Source organism: Coregonus clupeaformis, chromosome 11 (assembly GCF_020615455.1).
Source record: "Coregonus clupeaformis isolate EN_2021a chromosome 11, ASM2061545v1, whole genome shotgun sequence".
In the NCBI taxonomy this organism is placed as follows: domain Eukaryota; kingdom Metazoa; phylum Chordata; class Actinopteri; order Salmoniformes; family Salmonidae; genus Coregonus; species Coregonus clupeaformis.
The window spans coordinates 50474167-50498891 of record NC_059202.1 but is presented as its reverse complement, the minus strand read 5'-3'; the positions used below and the strand labels follow the sequence as shown (position 1 = coordinate 50498891).

Sequence of the window (24725 nt, the reverse complement as noted above, 5' to 3'; positions counted from 1 at the left end):
CGCAACCTTTGGGTTTCTAGACATTGAGTAGTAACTACTTAGCAAACGTACCATATGTTGCACATTTGCAAAATGTACTATATGTCACATTTGCTAAATATATTATATGTTATGTTCTAGCTAGGTGGCTAACCACTGGCTAACGTTAGCTAGGCTAGGGGTTAAGTTTAGGAGTTAGGTTAAAAGGTTAGGGTTTGGGGAAGAGTTAGCTAACATGCTAAGTAGTTACAAAGCAGCAAAAAAGTAGTAAGTAGTTGAAAGTTGCTAATTAGCTAAAATGCTCAAGTCTGTGATGAGATTCAAACTCACAACCTTTGGGTTGCTAGACGTTCTCATTATAAAATAGTTATGGTTAGGGTTATGCCTCGATCACACCGACAGCGTTATTGAGCAAAATGGTACGCAGCATCATCTGGATATGTGTGCAACAAAAGTTCAACATTCACCTTCTGCTACCATTTCTGTCAAGCCGTCACGCATACAATTTGATGCATACATTCGATAAATCCAACCTATGCACCACAGAGAACGCACTGTAACTGCCTTTGCAATGCAACGCTGCAAGGCAAACGCAGCGTTCCATTGGAAATGAACATAGTTCTGGTCTACCAAAATGCAATGACGCTGTCGGTGTGATCGAGGAACTAGGGGAAAGGGTTAGCGAACATGCTAAGTAGTTACAAAGCAGCAAAAAAGTAATTGAAAAGTTGCTAATTAGCTAAAATGCAAAAGTCCCTGATGAGATTCGAACTCACAACCTTTGGGTTGCTAGATGTTATACGCACATACATCCACCCCGACCAACCGCCCTACTTTTGTTTATGCCTTTTTTGTTTATGCGGATTTACATTTACTATGTTACTTGTAGTCGGAGACCAGGCTGAGCCTACTATGCACCTTTTCCCCCTGGCCAGGGTAAATGAAGTGGTAATGTTGTGTATTTATAGCCCATTTGTGTGTGAAGAAATGTGAATGGGATCAAATTTGGTTTATATTCAAACTTGGGCTGACTAGGCTACCTAGACTTTTTAAATCCAAAATGATTAACTGGAATTAATCAATAAACACAAAGCTGACATAGACTGTAAGTACATTTTTAATTAGGCATATAGTTCATTGCATAGGGCATGACTGCACGATGCAAACCTGCAGAAAGCAAGCTCAGCCCTGTGAGTTTTATTGTCAAAATATGTTGCTTTCTCTGTGCCTATGTATAGGAAACCCCCTTAGTCCTGCTTTAAAATATAATTCATAGGAACAAGTACAAGGTTGCTGTAGTTTGACAGGGTTTTCATCCTCCCCAAGGCCAGGAGTCTTTCCAGGATTATTTTTTTTTAAACCAAAAACTCTGGTCCCATCATAGCCCATATTAAACCTTCTTACAACAGATGAATCACGTTATACCGTGTAAGGTTCAGCGTTTTACTTGGTTAGGTTACCAGATCAGGAAAAACTACGGCCCCCAGATTTTTTTTTAAATGCCACACCACTCTGGGACCTTTGATGCCACCTCAGACACAGTATAGCTGGGTCACCCCATCTCAGGCTGCAGTATTACAAAATGGTGCCCAATCCAATGGCGCAGTAGCCTATACACAGAGTGACAGGTATCAAAAGATGATCTATTTCCACACAGGTACATTGGATGTGATGAAGTTTAAACGATAACAGTTTTAAAGGTAAAGTACTCTTTGGGTATGTTGTTTACTTGTTATGCTCTCCCACTGTGTAAATGTTCTGTTGGAAGGGAAGCATGTCCACACGTAGAGCTATCCAAGTAAAGCGAACATTCCCTTTCCAATTCACATTCTTATCATTAAACTGATATACATTAGAATCTGAAGGCTGATAGGGGTTTCACAACCATTTATTGAGCTCAGAACAACTCCCTTTCACACCCTCCATGATCCAGAAAGATGAAAGGAGAAATCAAACGCTGAAGAAAACTGCAAATTTGTCTTGGTTTGGTCTGTGGTGACCAAGTATGAGGAAGTGTCCCAAATAGCACCCTATTTTCTACATAGTGCACTACTTTTGACCAGAGCCCTATGGCACGGTGATGCCGAAATGTTGGTGTTTTACCCAATAAATTACTGGGAGTTATCTATATATATATGAGTGTGCGACTCTCTTTATATATATGTTTAACAATAACGATCAACAGTACATTATTTTTTGCATTGGCAACATTTGTGTTTTGATGGGACATTAAGGCATAGGTGCATATTAACTCAACAAACGTTGCACAATATTTCACAACTCGGCCATTCCTTATGTTTCTTGCTGCTGTAAATAGCAAAACATGAATCCCATTCTTTCGATTGGTGGATATATGATATGCTGTGTTTATTTCCAGTTAGGGATGAGATGTGTTTGAAGCACCAGATATGCTTAATTTCTTGCGATAGTATAGTCATGGTAACACTGTCCATTTCCTGTGGTAGTAGCAGTGTCAATTTGAACCAGAGGTGTGCACGTCCTTCACTTTCGGACCCAATCTACCACATCTTTTGACATCAGTACTAGTGAAAACAGTACCAGTGGTCTGTCACAGCCTGGACTGGGTCAAGACATGGTCTCCTCGTTCTACCTCTGACCCTCTGCCAAGTTGATACAGATACCGTGAATGGCATTAAGGGATGGTGGAACATATGAGTGTCTCCAGCTGCTGTGGCCCTGGTGTCTGTACAGTTCAACTGGCTTTGGTGTGCCATGATGGCTGATGGCGCCCGGCTCCTGTCCCTTTGGTTTAACAGTAATGCAATTGGCTTTTCTAACCTCCAGTGCTCTTAGTCTGAAAACAAAGAGAAGGAGAAAGGGCTTGACTAAAATGGCCGTGCAAAATATGGAGGATGAGCGTGAACAGAGGGAGTGAGGGGAAGGAAAATATTTATAAAAATAACTCTAAAATAAAACATGAACACTGAGCAGATCCTGGGACTAAACACCTCCCTCTGCAACTGGATCCTGGACTTCCTGACGGGCCGCCCCCAGGTGGTAAGGGTAGGTAACAACACATCTGCCACACTGATCCTCAATACGGGGGCCCTCAGGGGGTGCGTGCTCAGTCCCCCTCCTGTACTCTCTGTTCACCCATGACTGCATGGCCAGGCACGACTCCAACACCATCATTAAGTTTGCCGACGACACAACAGTGGTAGGCCTGATCACCGACAACGATGAGACAGCCTATAGGGAGGAGGTCAGAGATCTGGCCGTGTGGTGCCAGGATAACAACCTCTCCCTCAACGTGACCAAGACAAAGGAGATGATTGTGGACTACAGGAAAAAAAAAGAGGACTGAGCACGCCCCCATTCTCATCGACGGGGCTGTAGTGGAACAGGTTGAGAGCTTCAAGTTCCTTGGTGTCCACATCACCAACGAACTATCATGGTCCAAACACACCAAGACAGTCGTGAAGAGGGCACGACAAAGCCTATTCCCCCTCAGGAGACTAAAAAGATTTGGCATGGGTCCTCAGATCCTCAAAAAATTATACAGCTGCACCATCGAGAGCATCCTGACTGGTTGCATCACCGCCTGGTATGGCAACTGCTTGGCCTCCCGACCGCAAGGCACTACAGAGGGTAGTGCGTACGGCCCAGTACATCACTGGGGCAAAGCTTCCTGCCATCCAGGACCTCTATACCAGGCGGTGTCAGAGGAAGGCCCTCAAAATTGTCAAAGACTCCAGCCACCCTAGTCATAGACTGTTCTCTCTGCTACCGCACGGCAAGCGGTACCGGAGTGCCAAGTCTAGGTCCAAAAGACTTCTCAACAGCTTCTACCCCCAAGCCATAAGACTCCTGAACAGCTAATCATGGCTACCCGGACTATTTGCACTGCCCCCCAACCCATCCTTTTACGCTGCTGCTACTCTGTTAAGTATTTATGCATAGTCACTTTAACTCTACCCACATGTACATATTACCTCAACTACCTCAACTAGCCGGTGCCCCCGCACATTGACTCTGCAACGGTACCCCCCTGTATATATAGCCTCCCTACTGTCACTTTATTTTACTTCTGCTCTTTTTTTTCTCAACACTTTTTTTGTTGTTGTTTTATTTTTACTTTTTTTGTTTAAAATAAATGCACTGTTGGTTAAGGGCTGTAAGTAAGCATTTCACTGTAATGTCTGCACCTGTTGTATTCGGCGCATGTGACCAATAACATTTGATTTGATTTGATTTGACTACAAATTTCACAAGAACATGTGTGGGTGTTTCACTTTCAGTCTGTGTGTGTGTGTAAGAGAGAGAGATAAGAGAGAGAAAGAAAGACGTGTGTGAGACCTTGTGGTTATCCACACACTGCATGTAGAGGTTGGCGATGCCAGAGCAGGCGAGGGTCTGTCCTGTGTTCTCCCTGTAGCACTTCAGGATCCGACTCTGCAGGTCATCACACACTGGCTTGATGTCAACACGCCTGGGAACAGAGGGAGGGAGGAAGAGGAGAGGGAGGGACAGAGACAACAGACATCCTACCATACCATATTCTGCCCAGTCAAGACAGCTCACAGAAAGCTTGTTTTTGTCAAACAGAATGTGTTCTCAATAACCTACCTGGTTAAATAGTAAAGGTAATAAAAACCTTATTAGCTAACGGCCAAGTGTAACGATGATACTCACTTGAAGGTGTTGTGAACGTCCTCTTTGCCCTTCTTGAAGTTCTCTGTGGTGACTTTGAAGAACTGACATCTCTGTTAACGAGGGGAACATATGGCACATCAACAACACAACAGCTGCTGGACTGTTGAGGGTTGCTGGTTCAATGGGTATAGGCAGGACTACAGATTCAACCACTGGAGGCACAACTACAGGCTCAGCAGGTGGAGGCACAACTACAGCTTCCAGAGGCTGTGTGTGTGTGTGTGTGTGTGTGTGTGTGTGTACATGCCAAGAGTGTGCAAAGCTGTCATCAAGACAAAGGGTGGCTACTTTGAAGAATATAAAATATATTTTGATTTGTTTAACACTTTTTTGGTTACTACATGATTCCATATGTGTTCTTTCATCGTTTTGATGTCTTCACTATTACTCTACAATGTAGAAAATAGTAAAAATTAAGAAAAACACTGGAATGAGTAGGTGTGACTGGTACTGTATGTCCGAGAGAGTGTGTGTATGTCGTGTACCCTCTCCTTCAGCTTGGCCGCCTGCTCCCTGTAGAGTGTGTCCTGTTTCTTCAGCTGTTTTTCTTTCTCCTCCAGTTTGTGGGCCTAAGTACGACATAGATAGGAGAACTTTATATAACTGAGCAATTTTTTCTTATTCTACTAAATGGTACTCCTACTAAATGACAGCCTGAGTAAGATGAAAATGAGAATGGAAATCCAATTCAACACGATAATGAAATAGACGGAAAATAAAATGGAAGTGAACAGGAAGTCTTCAAGGCATGCAGGGAGTAGTGCCACTCCCTTATCTTACCTTACGCTCCATCCACTGAGACAAGGTAGCAGAACAAGAAAGAAGGAGAAAGAGAGGTGAGAAATATGATCTTTACAGGCAAAGGGGAAATTAAGACCTCCAAGATGCAGCATCCTCCCATTTCATAACAGACCAAAAGCAAACACAACAATCACAGATGGGCTCTGCTCTGAGCTCAACATGCCAGTCTGGATTCAGGAAGCAAAAAAAACTAACAAAAAAACAATCCTTTTGGGCTCTGTGCTTGACTTGCCAGACTTGAATCAGACACACCCATCCTTTTGGAGCTCTGAGATCGACTCGCCAGACTGGAACTGTCAGGAAGGATTCAGGAAGCATCTCTGCTCTGGACTGACCAATGCCCAATCCATTAATCTTGGTGAGCTTTATGGGCCAGCCTAGCTCATTAGTGGTGGCAGGGGGTAAGGAGCAGCAGTGCCCCGTGCTCATTGCCTGTAGGACACACCAAGATTTCATGCCAACAGAATAGGAGCAATCCAGCTTGCCACAAGCAGACATGCACAAAATATTTCCAACATCAGCAAGACCTTTAACGGAAACAGCTAAACACTTACTTGCAAGGCCTTCGCAAGCATTTTAAAGAGAATTAAAAGAAAGAGAACTAAATGCAAGAACTCTATAACAGTAGTTATGACCAGACAAAAAGTATACAAAGGCAAACCTCATATTGAGCCTAGTCTTAGACAACAAATAACTTTTAATAATTTTTAGCCCAAGACTAACACAAGAGCTTGTGTTTTAGTCCAGGGCTAGGCTTAGTCCTGGTTTGGGAAACAGGCCATCTATGACCTATGTTGGTCTCCTCACTGTTTCTGAAGTTCCTGCTGTTTCAGTTTCATCTCTTCTTCCAGACCCTTCATCAGCTCTGCTTGGATCTGCCTCCTCAGCACTTCTTCATCAATCACTAAAAGAGAGACAAATGTTTCATGTGAGAGCTTAGGTTTGTGTAATATCAACAATGCTTGACTTATTGCAGCCATTAATAATGAATACATCATTATGACTACATTATCACATACTAACAATAATACAAACCAATACAAGTAGGGTGAGAGAAAGCAGACTCACCTGCTGGAGGTTGTGGTGGGGTCACAACAGGGGTCACAACAGGAGCCACGACTTGAACACCCACTTCCTCAACGGGAGTGGGTAGTGGAATGCTGACCATGGGTTCTACCCGGGAAGGGAGGGAAAGAGGGGGAGCCATAGGCTCTACAGAGGGAGGGTGAGGCAGATCAGCTGGTTCACTAGCAGCCGATGCAGTAGGCAGGGTCGCTCCATAGAGTGACATGGTGGGGCAGGAAGCTCCTCCACAATCATCTCTGGGATAGGTGCTATGACTTGGGGAAGTGGGGCTACAGGTTCTGCTGCAGGAGGAGGAGGAGGAGGGAGAGCAGCGACAGGAGCAGGGGGGGGGGAGAAGATACAGGTAAGGGCTCTAGGGGTGGAGGCGTGGGTAGAACAACCTCTTCAACAACAGGTGGTGTTGGTAGGGTTACTGGTGGGGGAAGGAGCTCTGGTATGTGTGTTACGAATGGGGTAGGTGAAGGTGGGGCAACAGGTTCAGCAGCAGGGGAGGAGGAGTAGATACGGTTAGGGGCTCTACGGCTGGAGGTGTAGGTAGGGAAACCTCTTCAACAACGGGTGGTGTTTGTAGGGTTGCAGGTTCAATGGGTGTAGGCATGACTACAGATTCAACCACTGGAGACATGACTATTGGCTCTATAGGTGGAGGCACGACTACTGGTTCTACGGGTGTAGGTAAGACTACAGGTTCAAAAAGGGGGGCTGTAGGAAGAACAACTGGTTCAACCACTGTAGTTTCAACTACTGAAAGTAGGACTGTAGGTTCAATGGGTGGAGGCACGAATACTTGCTTAACAGAGCCTGGTGTTGTTAGGACTACAGGTTCAACCACTGGAGACAGGTATACTTCCTCAACGACTGGAGGCAGGACAATAGGTTCAACTACTATAGGTTCTGCAGGTGAAGGAGCAGGGGTAGGTGGGACTACGGGTTCCACGGGTGGAGGTAGCACTACCAGTTCTGCATGGGTAGACACTGTCGGCAGAACTACAGGTTCCTCAGGGGAAGGGGTACATAGGACTACAGGTACAGGTTCTTCTATAGGTTGAGGGGGAGACAAAGGTAGCACTAAAGGGTCTAAAGGCACAAGTGGGATTATGGGATCAGCCACTTGAGGAAGCACTTTAGTTTCGACAGGTGTGGTGGGAGGTGTAACTACGACCTCAGGCTCTACGGGAGAAGCAAGAGGTGTAGCTACGACCACCGGCTCCGCAGGTGTAGGTGGAACAATTGGTTCAAGAACTGCAGGCGGGACGATTGGTTCCTTAGGTGGAGGGGGAGCGGAAACAAACGCTACAGGGGGAGGAGGTGTGAGCGTTACTGGCTGAACAGGGGGAGGTGGAGGGGCTGTAGTTGGAGCAGGTTCCATGGTGGGGATAAACAGGGGAGGGGGGACCAGAAGGGGGACTGAATGTTCGACTGTAGGGCCTGGTGTGGTAATGGGGGCCATAGGTTGTGTCGAATGTGGACAAGCAGGTCCATTCTGCTGTGTGCGAGCACGGACGATCTTCTGGGCCTGGCGTTCTTCTCTCATTTCGATTGATGACTTTGTCTGTCAGCTGTCATGGAAAGAAGAAAAACAAGATTCCTTCTCACACAAACAATCATCTGGTAACATTTTGGTTATTTTCATGGAACCAAAGAACTACACCGCAGTGAAAGCGATTTAAATCTTGTGCCATCTAAATCCACTTGGACAGCTTTATTACGTGGTACTGAATGATCAAGATCCAGTGTGCAAAGACTCAGATGCTGAGACATCAGGCTTGAACCATATAGACGGCACATACAGTAGGGAGTGAAAAGAAGCTCTGCTTAGAGGAACACAATGTCACGTTGTTTAGGCTTACATGCATGCATTTACATTTCATGAGTAACCTATGGCCTATATTATGGCCTCTATTCTGTCTTATCACCCATGCATGTTCTATAGCTATTAGGCTAGTGGCCAATCCTTTCGTTTTTGAGATATAACAAAGCACAGCCATGTTTTTCCATCTCTCTAAGATCTCCCAAATATTAAATGGATGCTTGTATATATATTTTTTACTATATAAGTGGTTAAATTGATAAATATTGTGGCACACCCCCTTAACTCAAACAGTGCAGAATAATGCCTGGCTGGAGGAAGGGTGGGCCATATAAGCTCATGTAACCCAATATTGCAAGCTCTGAAATTGCGAAAATGTGGAATACAAGTAGTCAATTCTCTGCCCTAAATACACAAACAGCATTAGGATTTCTTAAAGCATTTTGGAAATACAGACCTGTAAACACACAGATACAATAGTTGGAAACATCAACTGTGAATATTTATGATGAATGTAAACTTAACTTTTTGGTAGCTGTTCAATAAACAACTTTCAAAGTCAAATGTACTCTCATTCAGTGCTGTATGGTCCTGTCTGACAAAAATGCATAGTTACACATGTTATTTTTTTGTGTTGTGGCCAGGTCCTGGCTGTTCTGCCGCCCTAGGCAAAACACAAATATTGCAGCCCCCTGCAAAACTAGAATAGTCACAGTAAGCAAAATTACGTTGAAAAGAATACTTATTTTCCAGATGTTGAAGTTAGGTTCAATTTAGGTTCTGAATGAAAAGTGAAAATACGTATTTTCCTGACATTGAAATCAGGTTCAATTTCGGTTCTGAATAAAAGTTGAAAATACGTAATTTATAGATGTCTACGTTTGGTCCAAATCAAGGCCAGTCGAGACCGGACCAAATCCGAACAAACATAAACGTCTAGTTTTGGGCCAAATCAAGGCTGGTCCAGAACCAAAAACCAACGTCCGTGGGCGTGGAAATCAAGGTCGTTCTGGACTGCACCAAAAAAAGACCGCCGGTCCTGACAGGACCAAAAAAAGACGTCGGCCCTTGCATCCTGGGGTGCAGCATACAGTGTCGGCCTGCAATGGAATTTTACGAATGCTCATCCATGTGTTAGGCACACCGTTTGTAAAACAGGCAATTGCATTGGCTTTATTAGTCCTGATTCCTGTGACTAATCAATTTGGCTATTTAAGCTGTGAAGATCAGCTACCCAACTTTATCAGGAGTTATCCTGAGCCTAATTGCAATGTTTACACAGCGGGAAATGCATAAGTATTTTATTTTTCGCTATGATCAGCTCCTCGAAATGTTACGGATACAAATTAAAACCACTGATCATGACAATTTAGCCCACGAGGTGAAACTCCTGGACAGCAGTTGTGAGAAGCCTGATTATCCATTTTACTTTGACCTGTCCTGTCAGCAAAAAAAACTTAACCTGACCCAACTATTCTCCTCCCGCTCCTGCTGGTTTTCGCAGATTCTGCCATTACTCTCCTGAAGTTGCCAGTAATAGGCTACACGAGGAGTCGGCAACCTTTCTCATGTTGAATGCCAATTTATCTTACCATTTCTGCCGATCTGCGTGCCAGTTATGGTTTTCATATGCACATTTTCGTGAAACTTTAATTTAATTTATAATAACTTCTTCATATCTCAAAATCATGGTCACGTGGTTAATCAAAATTATATCCAAATCTAAATGAAAATGATACAAACCTAAAAAGTAACTTCTATTGCCATTGCCAACTATGTGAAAATAGCCTTTAAGAAGCAGTGCTTGACTTGGGCAGAAGCTCACAGGAGTTGAGTACCGGCAGCTCACATTTCTACTGCTTGAGCTCCTGCTCTCTTATAGAATATTAGATCAAAAATATTGTGGAGCTCCTGCACCTAAATATAAACCCAAAATGAGTACCGGAACCTATTTCAGTCCAAGTCAACCACTGATAAGAAGTAATCAGGTAGGCCTATTTTATGACGTTTCCACTGGATCAGAGCATTACTTTTTTTGCTTTCACGCTGAGTGGTTATGAAAGGGAGAGAGCTGGACATATTTTGAGGAAGTGAGTTTGTGTTTATACAGGATGTACCGCCCCCACCGTCAACCAATAATTTCAATGCGGAGCTATACAGAGCCCTCTGCATTATTAAAAAATTTGGGAGGGCATGGCGATGCGGTACAGAGCTCGATTTGGTCCCTGCATGCCTCTGGAGGCTCCGCATTTGAGTCACACCCTCCATTTGGAGCCTCCGACCACATTTTCGGATCAAGCATAAATTGGCTTGTAGTCTATGCCTCCGCAATGTATTAGTTCACTGAGATGGCGGCAAATATATACTGTACCAGTCAAAAGTTTGGACACACGTACTCATTCAAGGGTTTTTCTTTATTTTTACATTGTAGAATAATATTGAAGACATCAAAACTATGAAATAACACATATGGAATCATGTAGTAACCAAAAAATTGTTATACAAATCAAAATATATTTTATATTTGAGATTCTTAAAATAGCCTTCCTTTGCCTTGATGACAGCTTTGCACACTCTTGGCATTCTCTCAACCAGCTTCATTAGGTAGTCACCTTGAATGCATTTCAATTAACATGTGTGCCTTCTTAAAAGTTCATTTGTGGAATTTCTTTCATTCTTAATGTATTTGAGCCAATCAGTTGTGTTGTGACAAGGTAGGACGTTTCAAACTTTGAACGTTTCTTAAAGTGCAGTCGCAAAAACCATCAAGCGCTATGATGAAACTGGCTCTCATGAGGACCGCCACAGGAATGGAAGACCCAGAGTTACCTCTGCTGCAGAGGATAAGTTCATTAGAGTTACCAGCCTCAGAAATTGCAGCCCAAATAAATGCTTCACAGAGTTCAAGTCACAGACACATCTCAACATCAACTGTTCAGAGGGGACTGTGTGAATCAGGCCTTCATGGTCGAATTGCTGCAAAGAAACCACTACTAAAGGACACCAATAATAAGAAGAGACCTGCTTGGACCAAGAAACACGAGCAATGGACATTAGACCGGCGGAAATGTATCCTTTGGTCTGGAGTCCAAATTTGAGATTTTTGGTTCCAACCGCCGTGTCTTTGTGAGACGCGGTGTGGGTGAACGGATGATCTCCGCATGTATAGTTCTCATCGTAAAGCATGGAGGAGGAGGTGTTATGGTGTGCTTTGCTGGTGACACTGTCTGTGATTTATTTAGAATTCAAGGCACACTTAACCAGTATGGCTACCACAGCATTCTGCAGCAATATGCCATCCCATCTGCTTTGGGCTTAGTGGGACTATCATTTGTTTTTCAACAGGACAATAACCCAACACACCTACAGGCTGTGTAAGGGCTATTTTACCAAGAAGGAGAGTGATGGAGTGCTGCATCAGATGACCTGACCTCTACAATCCCCTGACCTCAACCCAACTGAGATGGTTTGGGATGAGTCGGACGGTGAGTGAAGGAAAAGCAGCCAACAAGTGCTCAGCATATGTGGGAACTCCTTCAAGACTGTTGGAAAAGCTTCCAGGTGAAGTTGGTTGAGAGAATGCCAAGAGTGTGCAAAGCTGTCATCAAGGTAAAGGGTGGCACGCCTCCAACTGTTGCTTCTTAGCCTATACCACTCTGATAATGACATCCATATATTTATATATTATTGTTCCATTCCTTTACTTAGATTTGTGTGTATTAGGGTTTTGTTGTGGAACTGTTAGATATTACTTGCTAGATATTGCTGCACTGTCGGAACTAGAAGCACAAGCATTTTGCTACACTCGCAATAACATCTGCTAACCATGTGTATGTGACCAATAAATGTGATTAGATTTTTTGATTTGGCTATTTGAAGAATCTCAAATATAAAATATATTTTGATTTGTTTAACACTTTTTTTTGGGTTACTACATGATTCCATATGTGTTATTTTATAGTTTGATGTCCTCAATATTATTCTACAATGTATCCCTTGAATGTGTAGGTGTTCTAAAACTTTTGACCGGTAGTGTACACTGAACAAAAATATAAACGCAACATGCAACAATTTCAACGATTTTGCTGACTTACAGTTCATATAAGGAAATCAGTCAATGGAAATAAATAAATTAGGCCATAATCTATTTATTTTCACATGAATGGGCAGGGGCACAGCCATGGATGGGCCTGGGAGGGCATAGGCCCACCCACTTGGGGCCAGACCCTGCCAGTCAGAATGAGTTTTTCCCCACAAACTGGCTTTATTACAGACAGAAATCCTCCTCCATCAGCTGTCTGGGTGGCTGGTCTCAGACAATCTCACAGGAGAAGAAACTGGATGTGGAGGTCCTGGGCCGGCATGGTTACACTTGGTCTGTGGTTGTGAGGCCGGTTGGACATACTGCCAATTTCTCTAAAATGACGTTGGAGGCGGTTTATGGTAGATAAATGAACATTACATTCTGGCAACAGCTCTGATGGACATTCCTGCAGTCAGCATGCCAATTGCATGCTCCATCAAAACTTTAGACATCTGTGGCATTGTGTTGTGTGACAAAACTGCACATTTTAAAGTGCCCTTTTATTGTCCCCAACACAAGGTGCACCTGTGTAATGATCATGCTGTTTAATCATGTGCTTGATATGCCACACCTGTCAGGTGGATGGATTATCTTGGCTAAGGAGAAATGCTCACTAACAGGGATGTAAACAAATGTGTGCACAACATTTGAGAGAAATAAGCTTTTGTGCGTATATAACATTTCTGGGATCTTTTATTTCAGCTCATGAAACATGGGACCAACACTTTACATGTTGCGTTTATATTTTGTTCAGTGTATTTAGCCCCTACTCTTGCAATTAGCCCCCCTACATTTGACTCCAAATCCAATATGGCTGCCACATTACCATTATATTGTGGTTTAATCACCTGTATGTGTACGTGTTTTAAATGACAGACATTTTTCAGATGTGTACTGCACTTTTGACCTGTACTCAATACTATTTTTGTGTACTTCACTATGTTAGGAATCCAATATACCCACCATATACACTTAAACACCTTTGTCTGGATAAATAAAAAGGTAGCAGACTGCTTGGCATGGCAACACCAAGTATTCTAAGTCACAAACCTCTGAGGATCAATGAGGCAACTGGGAGGGGCTCCAACGAAAGGAAAGAAAATCCAACCCTGGGCTCTGACACCCTCTCCCTAGCTCTACAACTTGCCCCCACTGTGGTGTAACTTAAGTCACCTCATTATTTAGAAGTGAGCTTTGATTCATTACGTCTGCCTGAATCCAACATGACCTTCCACTGGCTCACTGCATTTGTGATGCACATTGGGATGTTCCGGGGGCACTCTTATCCTGTTCGGGTTGAGCTGGCACATTGCTCCATCATCCTGGCTGTCTGCCCTGGAGTTACCGTACATGTTGACAGCTATGGTGTATGGGGAGGATGCAACCACTCATGACAAGTGCATAAGGCAAGTGTTCACTAGTGATGGAGAAGAAAAAAAAAAGGATAGTTACATATCGGGATATTATTTTTGACGATATATCATATTGTATTGTTTTGACGCTAGTTTGCTGTACCTGCACCAAAACTCCAGTATTTGTCCTTCATAGCTTGTTCTCATTCTTCTTTTTAAATAGGGAGCCCATTTGTTTTGAGCACTTTTCTTTCCATGACTGATCCAAACTCATTTCGTCATGGTCCCACTGCAGCAGACTATGGTGAGCAATATGTTTGGAATATCAAAATCACAATAAATTCACAGTATCGAATCGCAATACATATAGAATCGTGAGAATCACAATACATATCATATCAGCACCTAAGTGTCGTGATAACATCGTATTGTGAGGTCCCTGGCAATTCCCAGCCCTTGTGTTCACTAGAATGAACCAACAACCTGACGCTCATTGACAAGAAACACCATCAACTTAGTGGGCCTTCACATGTCATAGGAATTGCACCTCTCCAATGTCAATGCCATCCCGAATCTCCCAGAACTGTCCTTGGCAGGCCCACTCCACCTCAGTCCTCCCTTCAGGCAGTTTCTAGAGACAGAGACACCATGGGACTGGACTGCCACATTGTCAGGCGGCCATTCAACAGCCAAAATGCCATCTTGAAATTGCTGGTGTGCACTTCCCTTATAATTACATTTTAGTCATTTAGCAGACGCTCTTATCCAGAGCGACTTACAGTTAGTGAGTGCTTACATTTTTCATACTGGCCCCCCATGGGAATCGAACCCACAACCCTGGCGTTGCAAGCGAGAACCTATATTGCTACCAAGGATGGCTGGCCAGCCCATGTGACACCTGAACTGGACTCACATGTGAAGTATGAGCTTTAATGCTGGGGTGGCTCATGCATTGGTCTGAGAAACTGTGCAGTAATCACAACATCCATAAAAGGACATATGCCATTTATGGCAAACAAGAGGCACCTTAGGATGGTAAAACATGCTGTATGTGATCGTTTATGGTGGCTGGGGGTTGACTGTGAGGTAGTGGTCTTTGTACACCATGCTTGAACAGCTCCACCTCCTCTGCAACCCTTTAACTGTTTCAAGTTTTAATGTACAGTGAAATGCTTTTCTTGCAAACTCAGTAGCTATTTATCAGTCGTATTGCTTGGGGATAGAAGCTGTTCAAGAGCCTGTTGGTGTCAGACTTGGTGCTCCGGTACCTCTTGCCGTGCGGCAGCAGAGAAAATAGTCTATGGCTTGGGTGGTTGGGGTCTTTGATGATTTTTCGGACCTTCTTTTCACATCGCCTGATATAGAGGTCCTGGATCAAAGCCCAGGGATCATCTTCAAATGTATGTGTGTGGAGCTGTGCTATGCCTATGTCCCTAACAACCAATGTTTCTTAGTCATACTCTATGACCTAGCTACACTAACTAACCTCTAAGTAACCTGAGGTCACCCTCACAGGTTCTGTCACTCTCCACATCTCCTGCTGGGCGTGCCCCAGTCCTTAATCAATGCCAACCACCCACAGTTCATATTGGCCAAATTATCCTCCTACCTGACTTCCAAAGGAATATAAAGAAATACTTAGGATGCGACCTGCAGGACTTTTTGCCACATTCAACTAGGGGTGTGAACGTTTAAACGTGCATGCTAGCATATACCCATAGACTTCCAGTCATTGCGCTAATGCTAGTTAGCATTGGCTCGCAAAACTACCTCTAACTTCCTTCATACTCAACACAGAGACATCAAAATGGAAACCAGGAGTTCATCGCACTCTGGGGAAGCAGATAGACTACATGACCAAAAGTATGTGGACAACTGCTCGTTGGACATCTTATTCATATTAATATGGAGTTGGTCCCCCTTTGCTGCTATAACAGCCTCCACTCTTCTGGGAAGGCTTGCCACTAGATGTTGGAACATTGCTGCGGGGACTTGCTTCCATTCAGCCACAAGAGCATTAGTGAGGTCAGGGACTGCTGTTGGGCGATTAGGCCTGGCTCGCAGTCAGCGTTCCAATTTATCCCAAAGGTGTTCGTTGGGGTTGAGGTCAGGGCTCTGTGCAGGCCAGTCAAGTTCTTCCACACCGATCTCAACAAACCATTTCTGTATGGACCTCGCTTTGTGCACAGGGGCATTATCATGCTGAAACAGGAAAGGGCCTTCCCCAAACTGTTGCAACAAAGTTGGAAGCACAGAATCATGTAGAATGTCAATGTATGCTGTAGCGTTGAGATTTCCCTTCACTGGAACTAAGGGGCCTAGCCCGAACCATGAAAAACAGCCCTAGACCATTATTCCTCCTCCACAAAACTTTACAGTTGGCACTATGCATTGGGGCAGGTAGCGTTCTCCTGGAATCCGCCAAACCCAGATTTGTCCGTCGGACTGCCAGATGGTGAAGCGTGATTCATCACTCCAGACAACGCATTTCCACTGCTCCAGAGTCCAATGGCGGCGAGCTTTACAACACTCCAGCCGACGCTTGACATTGCGCATGCTGATCTTAGACTTGTGTGCGGCGGCTCGGCCATGGAAACCCATTTCATGCTCCCGACAACGTTGCTTCCAGAGGCAGTTTGGAACTCTGTAGTGAGTGTTGCAACCGAGGACAGATGATTTTTACGCGATACGCGCTTCAGCGGTCCCATTCTGTGCGCTTGTGTGGCCTACCACTTCGCGGCTGAGCCGTTGTTGCTCCTAGACATTTCCACTTCACAATAACAGCACTTACAGTTGACCAGGGCATACATTTCACTAACTGACTTGTTGGAAAGGTGTCATCTTATGACGGTGCCACGTTGAAAGTCACTGAGCTCTTCAGTAAGGCCATTCTACTGCCAATGTTTGGCTATGGAGATTGCATGGCTGTGTGCTCGATTTTCTACATCTGTCAGCAACGGGTGTGGCTGAAATAGCTGAATCCACTAGGGGTGTCCAAATACTTGTGTATATATAGTGTATATTGGTCTGCTAATACAGGACTATTTAAGGCCCAGTGCAATACTTTTGTGAAAAAGTATTCATATTTTTTTATTGCGATTTGTCATGGGTTGCTGCAGCATCCCTACCTCCTGCGGCTATGGTTGTGTTTCGTTATACCTCAGGTAGGGGGTAGGCCAGTAGCCTATACAGCCCATTTGAACATGGACAGTCAGGAAAGGCTATTTGGGGGCTTAGCAGCATATTGTTTTCAAATGGTTGTGCAATGGTTAGGGCTATCCGGATTCCTTGGGAAGTCCATACCCTAAACCCTATCATACCCTTACCTACCATTTTAAATGTAAACTTCAATGGGGTAGGGACTAGACCGTTGTGCAATATGTTTTTTTTTTTAAGTACTGACCTGGCAGAATTCGATGCGTTTCAGTATTTTTGCATAAATATCGACAAAAACAACTGCAATATAACCGTATCATTTCAGTGATACAATGTTTCAGTTTCATGTAGATAATCAAGCTGTATCTCGTGCTCACTCACCCTAATGCCCTTCACAAAATTAACCTGGTCACCTTCGTCTTCAAACGAGACGTGGCTGCTCTTGTTGCTCCCCATGCTTGCAGTACAGAGTTCGTAAAATGATACCAAGAAATCTGTACCAGGTTTTATGAAGATTCTTGCACCAAAACGTTGGTCTTTGAACCGAGACCACACGGCCCAGTCACAGCTCGCATCCAAACACAACCGCAAGTACCTGGGGTGTATTCATTACGCTGATTCTGTTGCAAAACGTTTCGTCTGTTCTAAAACGTTTTGTAACAGAAACCGCTTACTCCAAACGCTCGTCAACAGAAGTTGTAGTTCATTTTAATGGTATGGTTTCCACGCGTTGCCATTCCAATCTGAATAATCTGTTAAGTGTTTGGCACAAGCTGCACATCTATCAATTATCGATTCTTCCATGCTCTAAAGCGGAGTGAAGTCCGCAGTGTTCCTTCCAACTTCTTCCAGCCGCTTCTTTTTTTGGAAGAGACACGACTGAACTACGACTTCCGTTTAAAAACAAAACCGTGTGGTGCCAGGATAACAACCTCTCCCTCAACGTGATCAAGACAAAGGAGATGATTGTGAACTACATGGAAAAAAAGAGGAATGAGCACACCCTCATTCTCATCGACGGGGCTGTAGTGGAACAGGTTGAGAGCTTCAAGTTCCTTGATGTCTACATCACCAACAAACTATCATGGTCCAAACACACCAAGACAGTCCGAAGAGGGCACGACAAAGCCTATTCCCCCTCAGGAGACTGAAAAGATTTGGCATGGGTCCTCAGATCCTCAAAAGGTTCTACAGCTGCACCATCGAGAGCATCCTGAATGGTTGCATCACTGCCTGGTATGGTCAATGCTCGGCATCCGACTGCAAGGCACTACAGAGGGTAGTGCATACGGCCCAGTACATCCCTGGGGCCAAGCTTCCTGCCATCCAGGACCTCTATACCAGGCGGTGTCAGAGGAAGGCCCTAAAAATGGTCATAGACTGTTCTCTCTGCTACCGCACGGCAAGCGGTACCGGAGCGCCAAGTCTAGGTCCAAAAGGCTTCTTAACAGCTTCTACTCCCAAGCCATAAGACTCCTGAACAGCTAATCAAATGGCTACCCAGACTATTTGCATTGTCCCCCCTCTTTTACGCTGCTGCTACTCTCTGTTTATTATCTATGCATAGTCACTTTAACGCTACCCACATGTACATATTACCTCAATTACCTCGACTAATCTGTGCCCCCACACATTGACTCTGTACTGGTACCCCCTACTGTTATTTTATTTTACTGCTGCTCGATTTTTTTTACTTAACACATATTTTTCTTAAAACTGCATTGTTGGTTAAGGGCTTGTAAGTAAGCATTTCACTGTAAGGTCTACACCTGTTGTATTCGGCGCATGTGGCAAATAACATTTCATTTGATTTGAGCCATGACCAGCCTTTCAAAGCACTTCATGGCTACCGACATGAGTGTTACAGGGTGGTAGTCATTTAGGCAGGTTACCTTCTCTTTCTTGGGCACAGGGACTATGGTGGTCTGCTTGAAACATATTATGCAATACAATGCAAATGTATAGGGTAGATCTTTACATTTTTATTTCAGTAGGTTGAGAATGAATGGTGCAGTGATTCTGGAGTGTAGGTTTTGGTGGGTTTCATGACAAAGTTACTGGACCTGCCAAGTACTATTTTGAAAGGACAAATATCCTCCTGAGGAAATATTCCTACAATAAAATCTGAGCAAGTATCATATTCAGAATACATAATACTTTTCACTTTTGTGTTTCACTAATATCATGACGAGGTGGTGAACTCAGTTCTTGTCATTTAGTATTTCAAAATGATGCTAATCAGAGTACAGTAATATGTTTTGTCCGTATACTGGTATAATCGTTATTCTGGTGTTAAATGACATGTTGACAGACACTACTATTCACTCTCAGCTCAGCAAAACTCATACTTAGCATAACACCTAAATAAATACAGCTCACCAAACAAACAAAATAGTAGGGTATCTCCATACAATCAGTTTTGCAAAAAGCTTGCCTTGACTTATTCAGTCAACAATGTAGGTTTTGTCTAGGTTATACCCTTAAAATGGGTTAAGTGAGAAACCTAGTGGGAAGACATATTTTCTAAAGTAATTGTTCAAGCAACGAAAACAATAGGAAAAACTTAAATTATTCTATTAAAAACCAACCTGGTCCTTCTGCAACTGGAGCAGAGAGCGAGGGGGGAAAACAGGCTCCAGAGTGTGCAATCACACCCACAACAAATGTAGTCCCGTATACACACACACAACAGTGTGACGGTTGGCTCTATCTCAATTAGTCTTTCCGTGATTCCCTGCATCCTCTTTCTTCTACTCCTTCTCAACCATATTGGAGAAGTTCTCAGGTCCCCCCCCCCCCCCTCCCTCGGACCATCTTCTCCAATTCGTTTTGAGAAGGAGGCAAAGAGAGAGGATGCGAGGAATTGACCAAAGTGCTGCGTATCACTCCGCCGTCTTTACAGTGTATTCCTACGTAGTTTTCTCCTTCAGCTCGTCTCTTCCTCTCAGTGCCGCGCAGATGTTAGTCCAGACCTCCGTGTAGATCAGGGTGCCCAGGAAGACGACTCCAGTGCCCACCCAGTGCCAGGCGGTGAAGGGGTTCTTGAAGTAGAGGATGGAGATGATGAGGCTGATGAACTTCCTCAGAGTCACCACCAGGGTTACGGTGAGAGAGGCACACTCCGTGGTCAGGATGAAGACACCGCGGATGCACACATATCTGAGGAGGGTGAAGGTCTGGTAGAGGATGATGGTATGTGTTTAATAAAAAACGGGTCTAAAATGTGTGTGCGTGAGTGAGAGAGAGAGTGTGTTTGCATTGCAATTTGTAAGGTGAATGTGCATCGTCTTCTAGTGTACAGACACGTCAGTAACAGTGTGTTGTCTGTTTGCAGCTGTATACAAACTGTTTTTGTACTGATCTGGTTAGTCTAATTAGTTTCCAATGGGATGTATGTGTAGTCACGTACCCATTTATGTGCAGTGACTACACATACAGTGTTTACTGAGAATGTGAGATTTACAGGAGCTGAAAGAAAAATCGAATTTAGGCTACAGCACAACTATCGACAACTACCAATCCTAAACATGGCGGCTGGTTCGAATACCTGAGCCGACAAGGTGAAAAATCTGTTGATGTGCCCTTAAGCAAGGCAATTAACCCTACTTTGCTCCAGAGGTGTCGTACTACTATGGCTGACACTGTAAAACAACACATTTCACTGCACCTATCCCGTGTATGTGACAATAAAACCAGTTATTATAGTGACTACACACAAATACAGTATTCACTGTGAAAGTATTGTAAAGGATACTGTGTGATGACGTTCAGCAGTAGGTACAGCCACAACACCGGCACAGCCTGGCCAATCACAGGAATCTCTACAGGAGCTGGAAGACAAATGTCATTTAGGCTACAGCCCAACTCTGGACAATGTGACAATGTGAATTCAACATAACATTCATAACATGAGCAAAGACTAGCCTGGTCCCAGATCCGTTTGTGCTGTCTTGCCAACTCCTATGGTCATTGTCAAGACAGCACAAACAGATCTGTAACCAGGCTAAGCAAAGAAACCAACAGACATAACTTTAAATTATTGAGGTTAGTGAAGCCCTTTCCCATCAATCCTCCAACTGGGATTTCTGAAAAACCTGGGAACTCTACTCAATGAGGAGGATACTTTGACATGTTTTCATACAAAACTTAGACTGTATTTAACTCACTGCTTTGACTGAAGAGGACACCGTGGTTGTAGATGTCTGAGGACAGAAGCAGGAACCCAGGCAAAGGCAAGCAGTGCTGAGAGAGCAATGACAAACATATTAGAACTGCAGAGACGATACATACATAGAGTAAAGTATTCATATAAACACCCTGTTATCAATGCACAGTGCACACAACACTGAAAATGCAGACACTTGGTTTGCACCAAATATAGATCAACAATTGTAGGGTGGAGCATTATGTTTGGTGAGAAAAGCTAAGCTTAATCTCTCCATTGCCAGGGGATAAATTACAATGGCTTTTGTTAGTTACTTTGCCTTTCAAGTATACAACATCTGGCAGGTTTGGAATGCATACAGGAGTTTGGGGTTGACACTTACATTATAGAAGAGAGCCTCTTTTGAGTGTTTACCATACTGCTTGTACAGGGTCTCCTGGAAAATGCCCATTCTCGCAGACATGAGCAGTGCAAAGGTCAACATGGCGATACCTAGAAAAACAACAACAAACCCAGAAAATGAGTTGTATCATGGTTGAGAAACGGATACTGTAACCATACAGGGAGAGAGAGAGTTTTGTTGTTTTGTTTAAGGAGAAAACTCAGCAGACCGATTGTCGGTCTGTCCAGTAGGGGGCCGTTCGTTTACCATTCGTTCGCTTGCTGACTGCCGTCATTTTCGCCCATTTCTACATGTAGAATCGGTTTGCAAATTACTGCCAGCACTCTGTTCAGAGGTGCTAAGTACTCTCGGCCAGCTGACGCTCTACAATCCTACCGGTGTGTCCGTGCCATAAGCTTGTATTATCAGGTTAAAATGGGAATGGAATAGATTATGCACTAAGGACTTGTAAGTCACATCGAGTAATTTCCTATAAGTATGAATGCAGGGTTTGTGTGATAGTCAGAGTTGTGTGCTCTTTAATCTCAAACCATTGTCCACCATTTGTAAACAACAGTAACAATCAGTGTCCAGTTCTCAGATAAAGGTAGTCCCAACTAGTCGAGGCAAGGTAAAGATCTTATTATCAAAAATGCAAGTCATTCTGGAACAAAGACTTCTGGCTGAGAAGACTCCATGTCTCATGCCTATATACACACCTAACAGTAACAGTCCATGGAAGACTTACCCATCAGCCAGTGCAGGAAGGCATATACACCTTGATCCTCTGAGCCCTCAGTACCTACATTCTGAAAAGTGGAAAACAGAGGTCACTAAATAGCAGAAAATGTAACAGCACAAAATCTTACTGTGTTGTGTAGTCAGTTAAAGATCTCTCTGTACAATATGAACAAATATGTACTGACTACTGTGTATGTAACATATTCTAATAACTGTGTATGTAACAGATTGTAATAACTGTGTATGTAACAGATTGTAATAACTGTGTATGTAACAGATTGTAATAACTGTGTAACAAATGTGTGTGAAAACTCAGCTACTAGACATTGAAGCTGCAACCCACAGTGCACATTATATGGAAACAAAGTGTGTGGTTGAACAGAAACATGTTAATGTTATGAAGAGCTCACCACTTGTTTGGCGGACATGATGGTGCATATGAAGATGCCCAGAGACACCATCGCTATGGAGAGATATTTACTCATTGAATACCTGCAGGGAAAATATGCAGTACATAGTTTCAGAACCTCATGTTTTGGATAATCAGACCAGGCCAGACATTTTAGGCATTTCAGCAGCAGTCATCATGATCATGCAAAATAGTGACAAAAGCAGCAATACATTCCTTTGATGCTATAGCTCATGCTGCAGAGAGGCAAAAGTATCCTATTAATTTGGCTAACTAATTAGTAACATCTCTAGATTAACTGTAACATGTTAACAATGGTAAGGGTTTGTAAGACTGCCAAGTCTTACAAAGAAATGATGAGGGGGATACCTTTTCTTCAGAATGATTATACCCAGGATCATATTAGCTATTAGCGATCCCTGTGAAGATATAAGTACAACACAAGGCATTAAGTCAACCAAGAAGGGATATTATTAGATGTTGGTAATTAATGATACTACAAGCATCAGATGGTGAGAGTTAAAGCCATATGAGCATATATAACAGTAGACTTACAGATCTGAAGATCATGTGTAGAGGCATAGCGATATTGAAGTTGAGAGCATAGTTGTTGATCACACTGACTGTGAAGAACATGGTCACCATGATTACATAGTTGCTATGAAGAAGAAATAAACACAAAGGTTGAATGAAAACTGTGCTTCTCATCCCTGACAGGACTGGGAGACAGACGGACAGGCGAGAGGACAGACAGACAGCTCAATAATTCCATCACTGTAGCTACATTCTCATACATTAGGCAAGGGGTTCCCAAACTTTTTCACTCGGGGCCATCTTTACAGCGCTGGGGAACCTCCTGTGCCCCCCTGCGCCACATCTATTTATATAGGCACAAGCACGGTTCATGACACAAACTGTTCATACCCCTCTTGTTGGTGGAGAGAATTGTGCAGGTTTAACGCTTATTTCCTGCAATTCTACACATTTTGTCATGGGGTGCAAAGAACATTGTGCAGTTTTAAAGCAAATTTACGTGCAATTCTATACATTTTTCCATGTCTATTGTGTATTCATGTGATATTTCAGTCACTAAAAAATTACAACAATATGTATGAACTAAAAAACCTAAATAAAAAAACGTTAGCTGCCATGGACTAGTTGACCTGGCCATTTCTGACAAGTTATAAATAATTCTCCAAGGTATGCAATGACTAGCATGACAAGAGGAAGTGATTATACACCCCCAACAGTTTGGGAAGCACTGCATTATGCTACCTACCTCATAGGGATGGCTGGTTTCTTTCTTCCAAAGTTCGTCTCGAAGATGAACCCCTCTAATGCAATGAAGGCAAATTGAGCGAAGGTCACAATGTTGCCACATCCTGGGAACTCTCTGGGAGTAGGAAAATATATAAAAGTGCATGAATAGCATTAATTATTAGGAAATATGCTAGCCTAAATAATAGATTATTGTATGTTAAGCATTACAGCATCTTAGTTAGGCATATATAAACAAAGCATGCATAAATATTCTAAAGATGTAGCTAACCTCATTCAACCAAGCTAGTAGCCTAGTTGTCAATAGTTGTTGTTGAGGAGTTCAGAGTTGATCACTGACCTTACAAGCATTTCCAGAAACACAACATTGCTGCAGCACCCAACAAAAACAAGAAGTACTGCAAAAATGTTATTAATGTTTGTAGTTATTGGGGAAAAATATGGCAGAAAATAACCTACGAGTATTCCTAACGAGGACATTGTGTAAACACTGAGGTTTTCTGCTCTAATTATATATAAAAACCGAATCGACTATTTCCTTGAACACGTCTCCGGCTGCACTCTTCCGGATTGCGTACGCATGGATGTTGTAGTAGTTTTACTTTTCAAGCAGAGAACCACATTTCCCATAAAGATGGCGATGTAACGTTAAAATAAATCACAATTTCAGTGAGTCCTGGCAGAATTTTGTTGGGGTGAAGGATTATATACAGATCTCTGTTCACAAATAGCAATACACATCCCACAATATCTTTACTTATTTTATTCAAACAAAATCTCTATGCAACACCACGCAGAACTGATTCCC

At 43.3% G+C, this 24725-nt stretch overlaps 1 protein-coding gene and 1 long non-coding RNA gene across 3 annotated transcripts; both read right to left on the bottom strand.

The window, feature by feature from the left end:
* Positions 1–2129: 2129 nt before the first annotated feature.
* On the bottom strand, positions 2130–5233 carry LOC121577377. The gene is made up of 4 exons (XR_006002619.1): positions 5139–5233; positions 4633–4703; positions 4297–4429; positions 2130–2794 (listed from the first exon to the last, which is right to left on the bottom strand). It is a non-coding gene; the product is annotated as an uncharacterized LOC121577377 (long non-coding RNA).
* A 13681-nt stretch (positions 5234–18914) lies between these two features.
* LOC121577071 (UDP-xylose and UDP-N-acetylglucosamine transporter-like) lies at positions 18915–24496 on the bottom strand. Of its 2 annotated transcripts, none has more exons than XM_041890821.2 (10): positions 24258–24496; positions 23919–24032; positions 23195–23297; positions 23009–23058; positions 22641–22722; positions 22238–22298; positions 21490–21599; positions 21109–21184; positions 20697–20772; positions 18915–20101 (listed from the first exon to the last, which is right to left on the bottom strand). In XM_041890821.2, exons 1-10 carry the CDS (start codon positions 24395–24397, stop codon positions 19852–19854), a joined length of 1062 nt encoding a protein of 353 aa, XP_041746755.1. In that variant the 5' UTR covers positions 24398–24496; the 3' UTR covers positions 18915–19851. The 2 variants fall into 2 exon arrangements, with proteins under 2 accessions (XP_041746755.1, XP_041746756.1); XM_041890822.2 differs by having other exon boundaries at positions 24189–24348.
* Between the last annotated feature and the right edge of the window lie 229 nt (positions 24497–24725).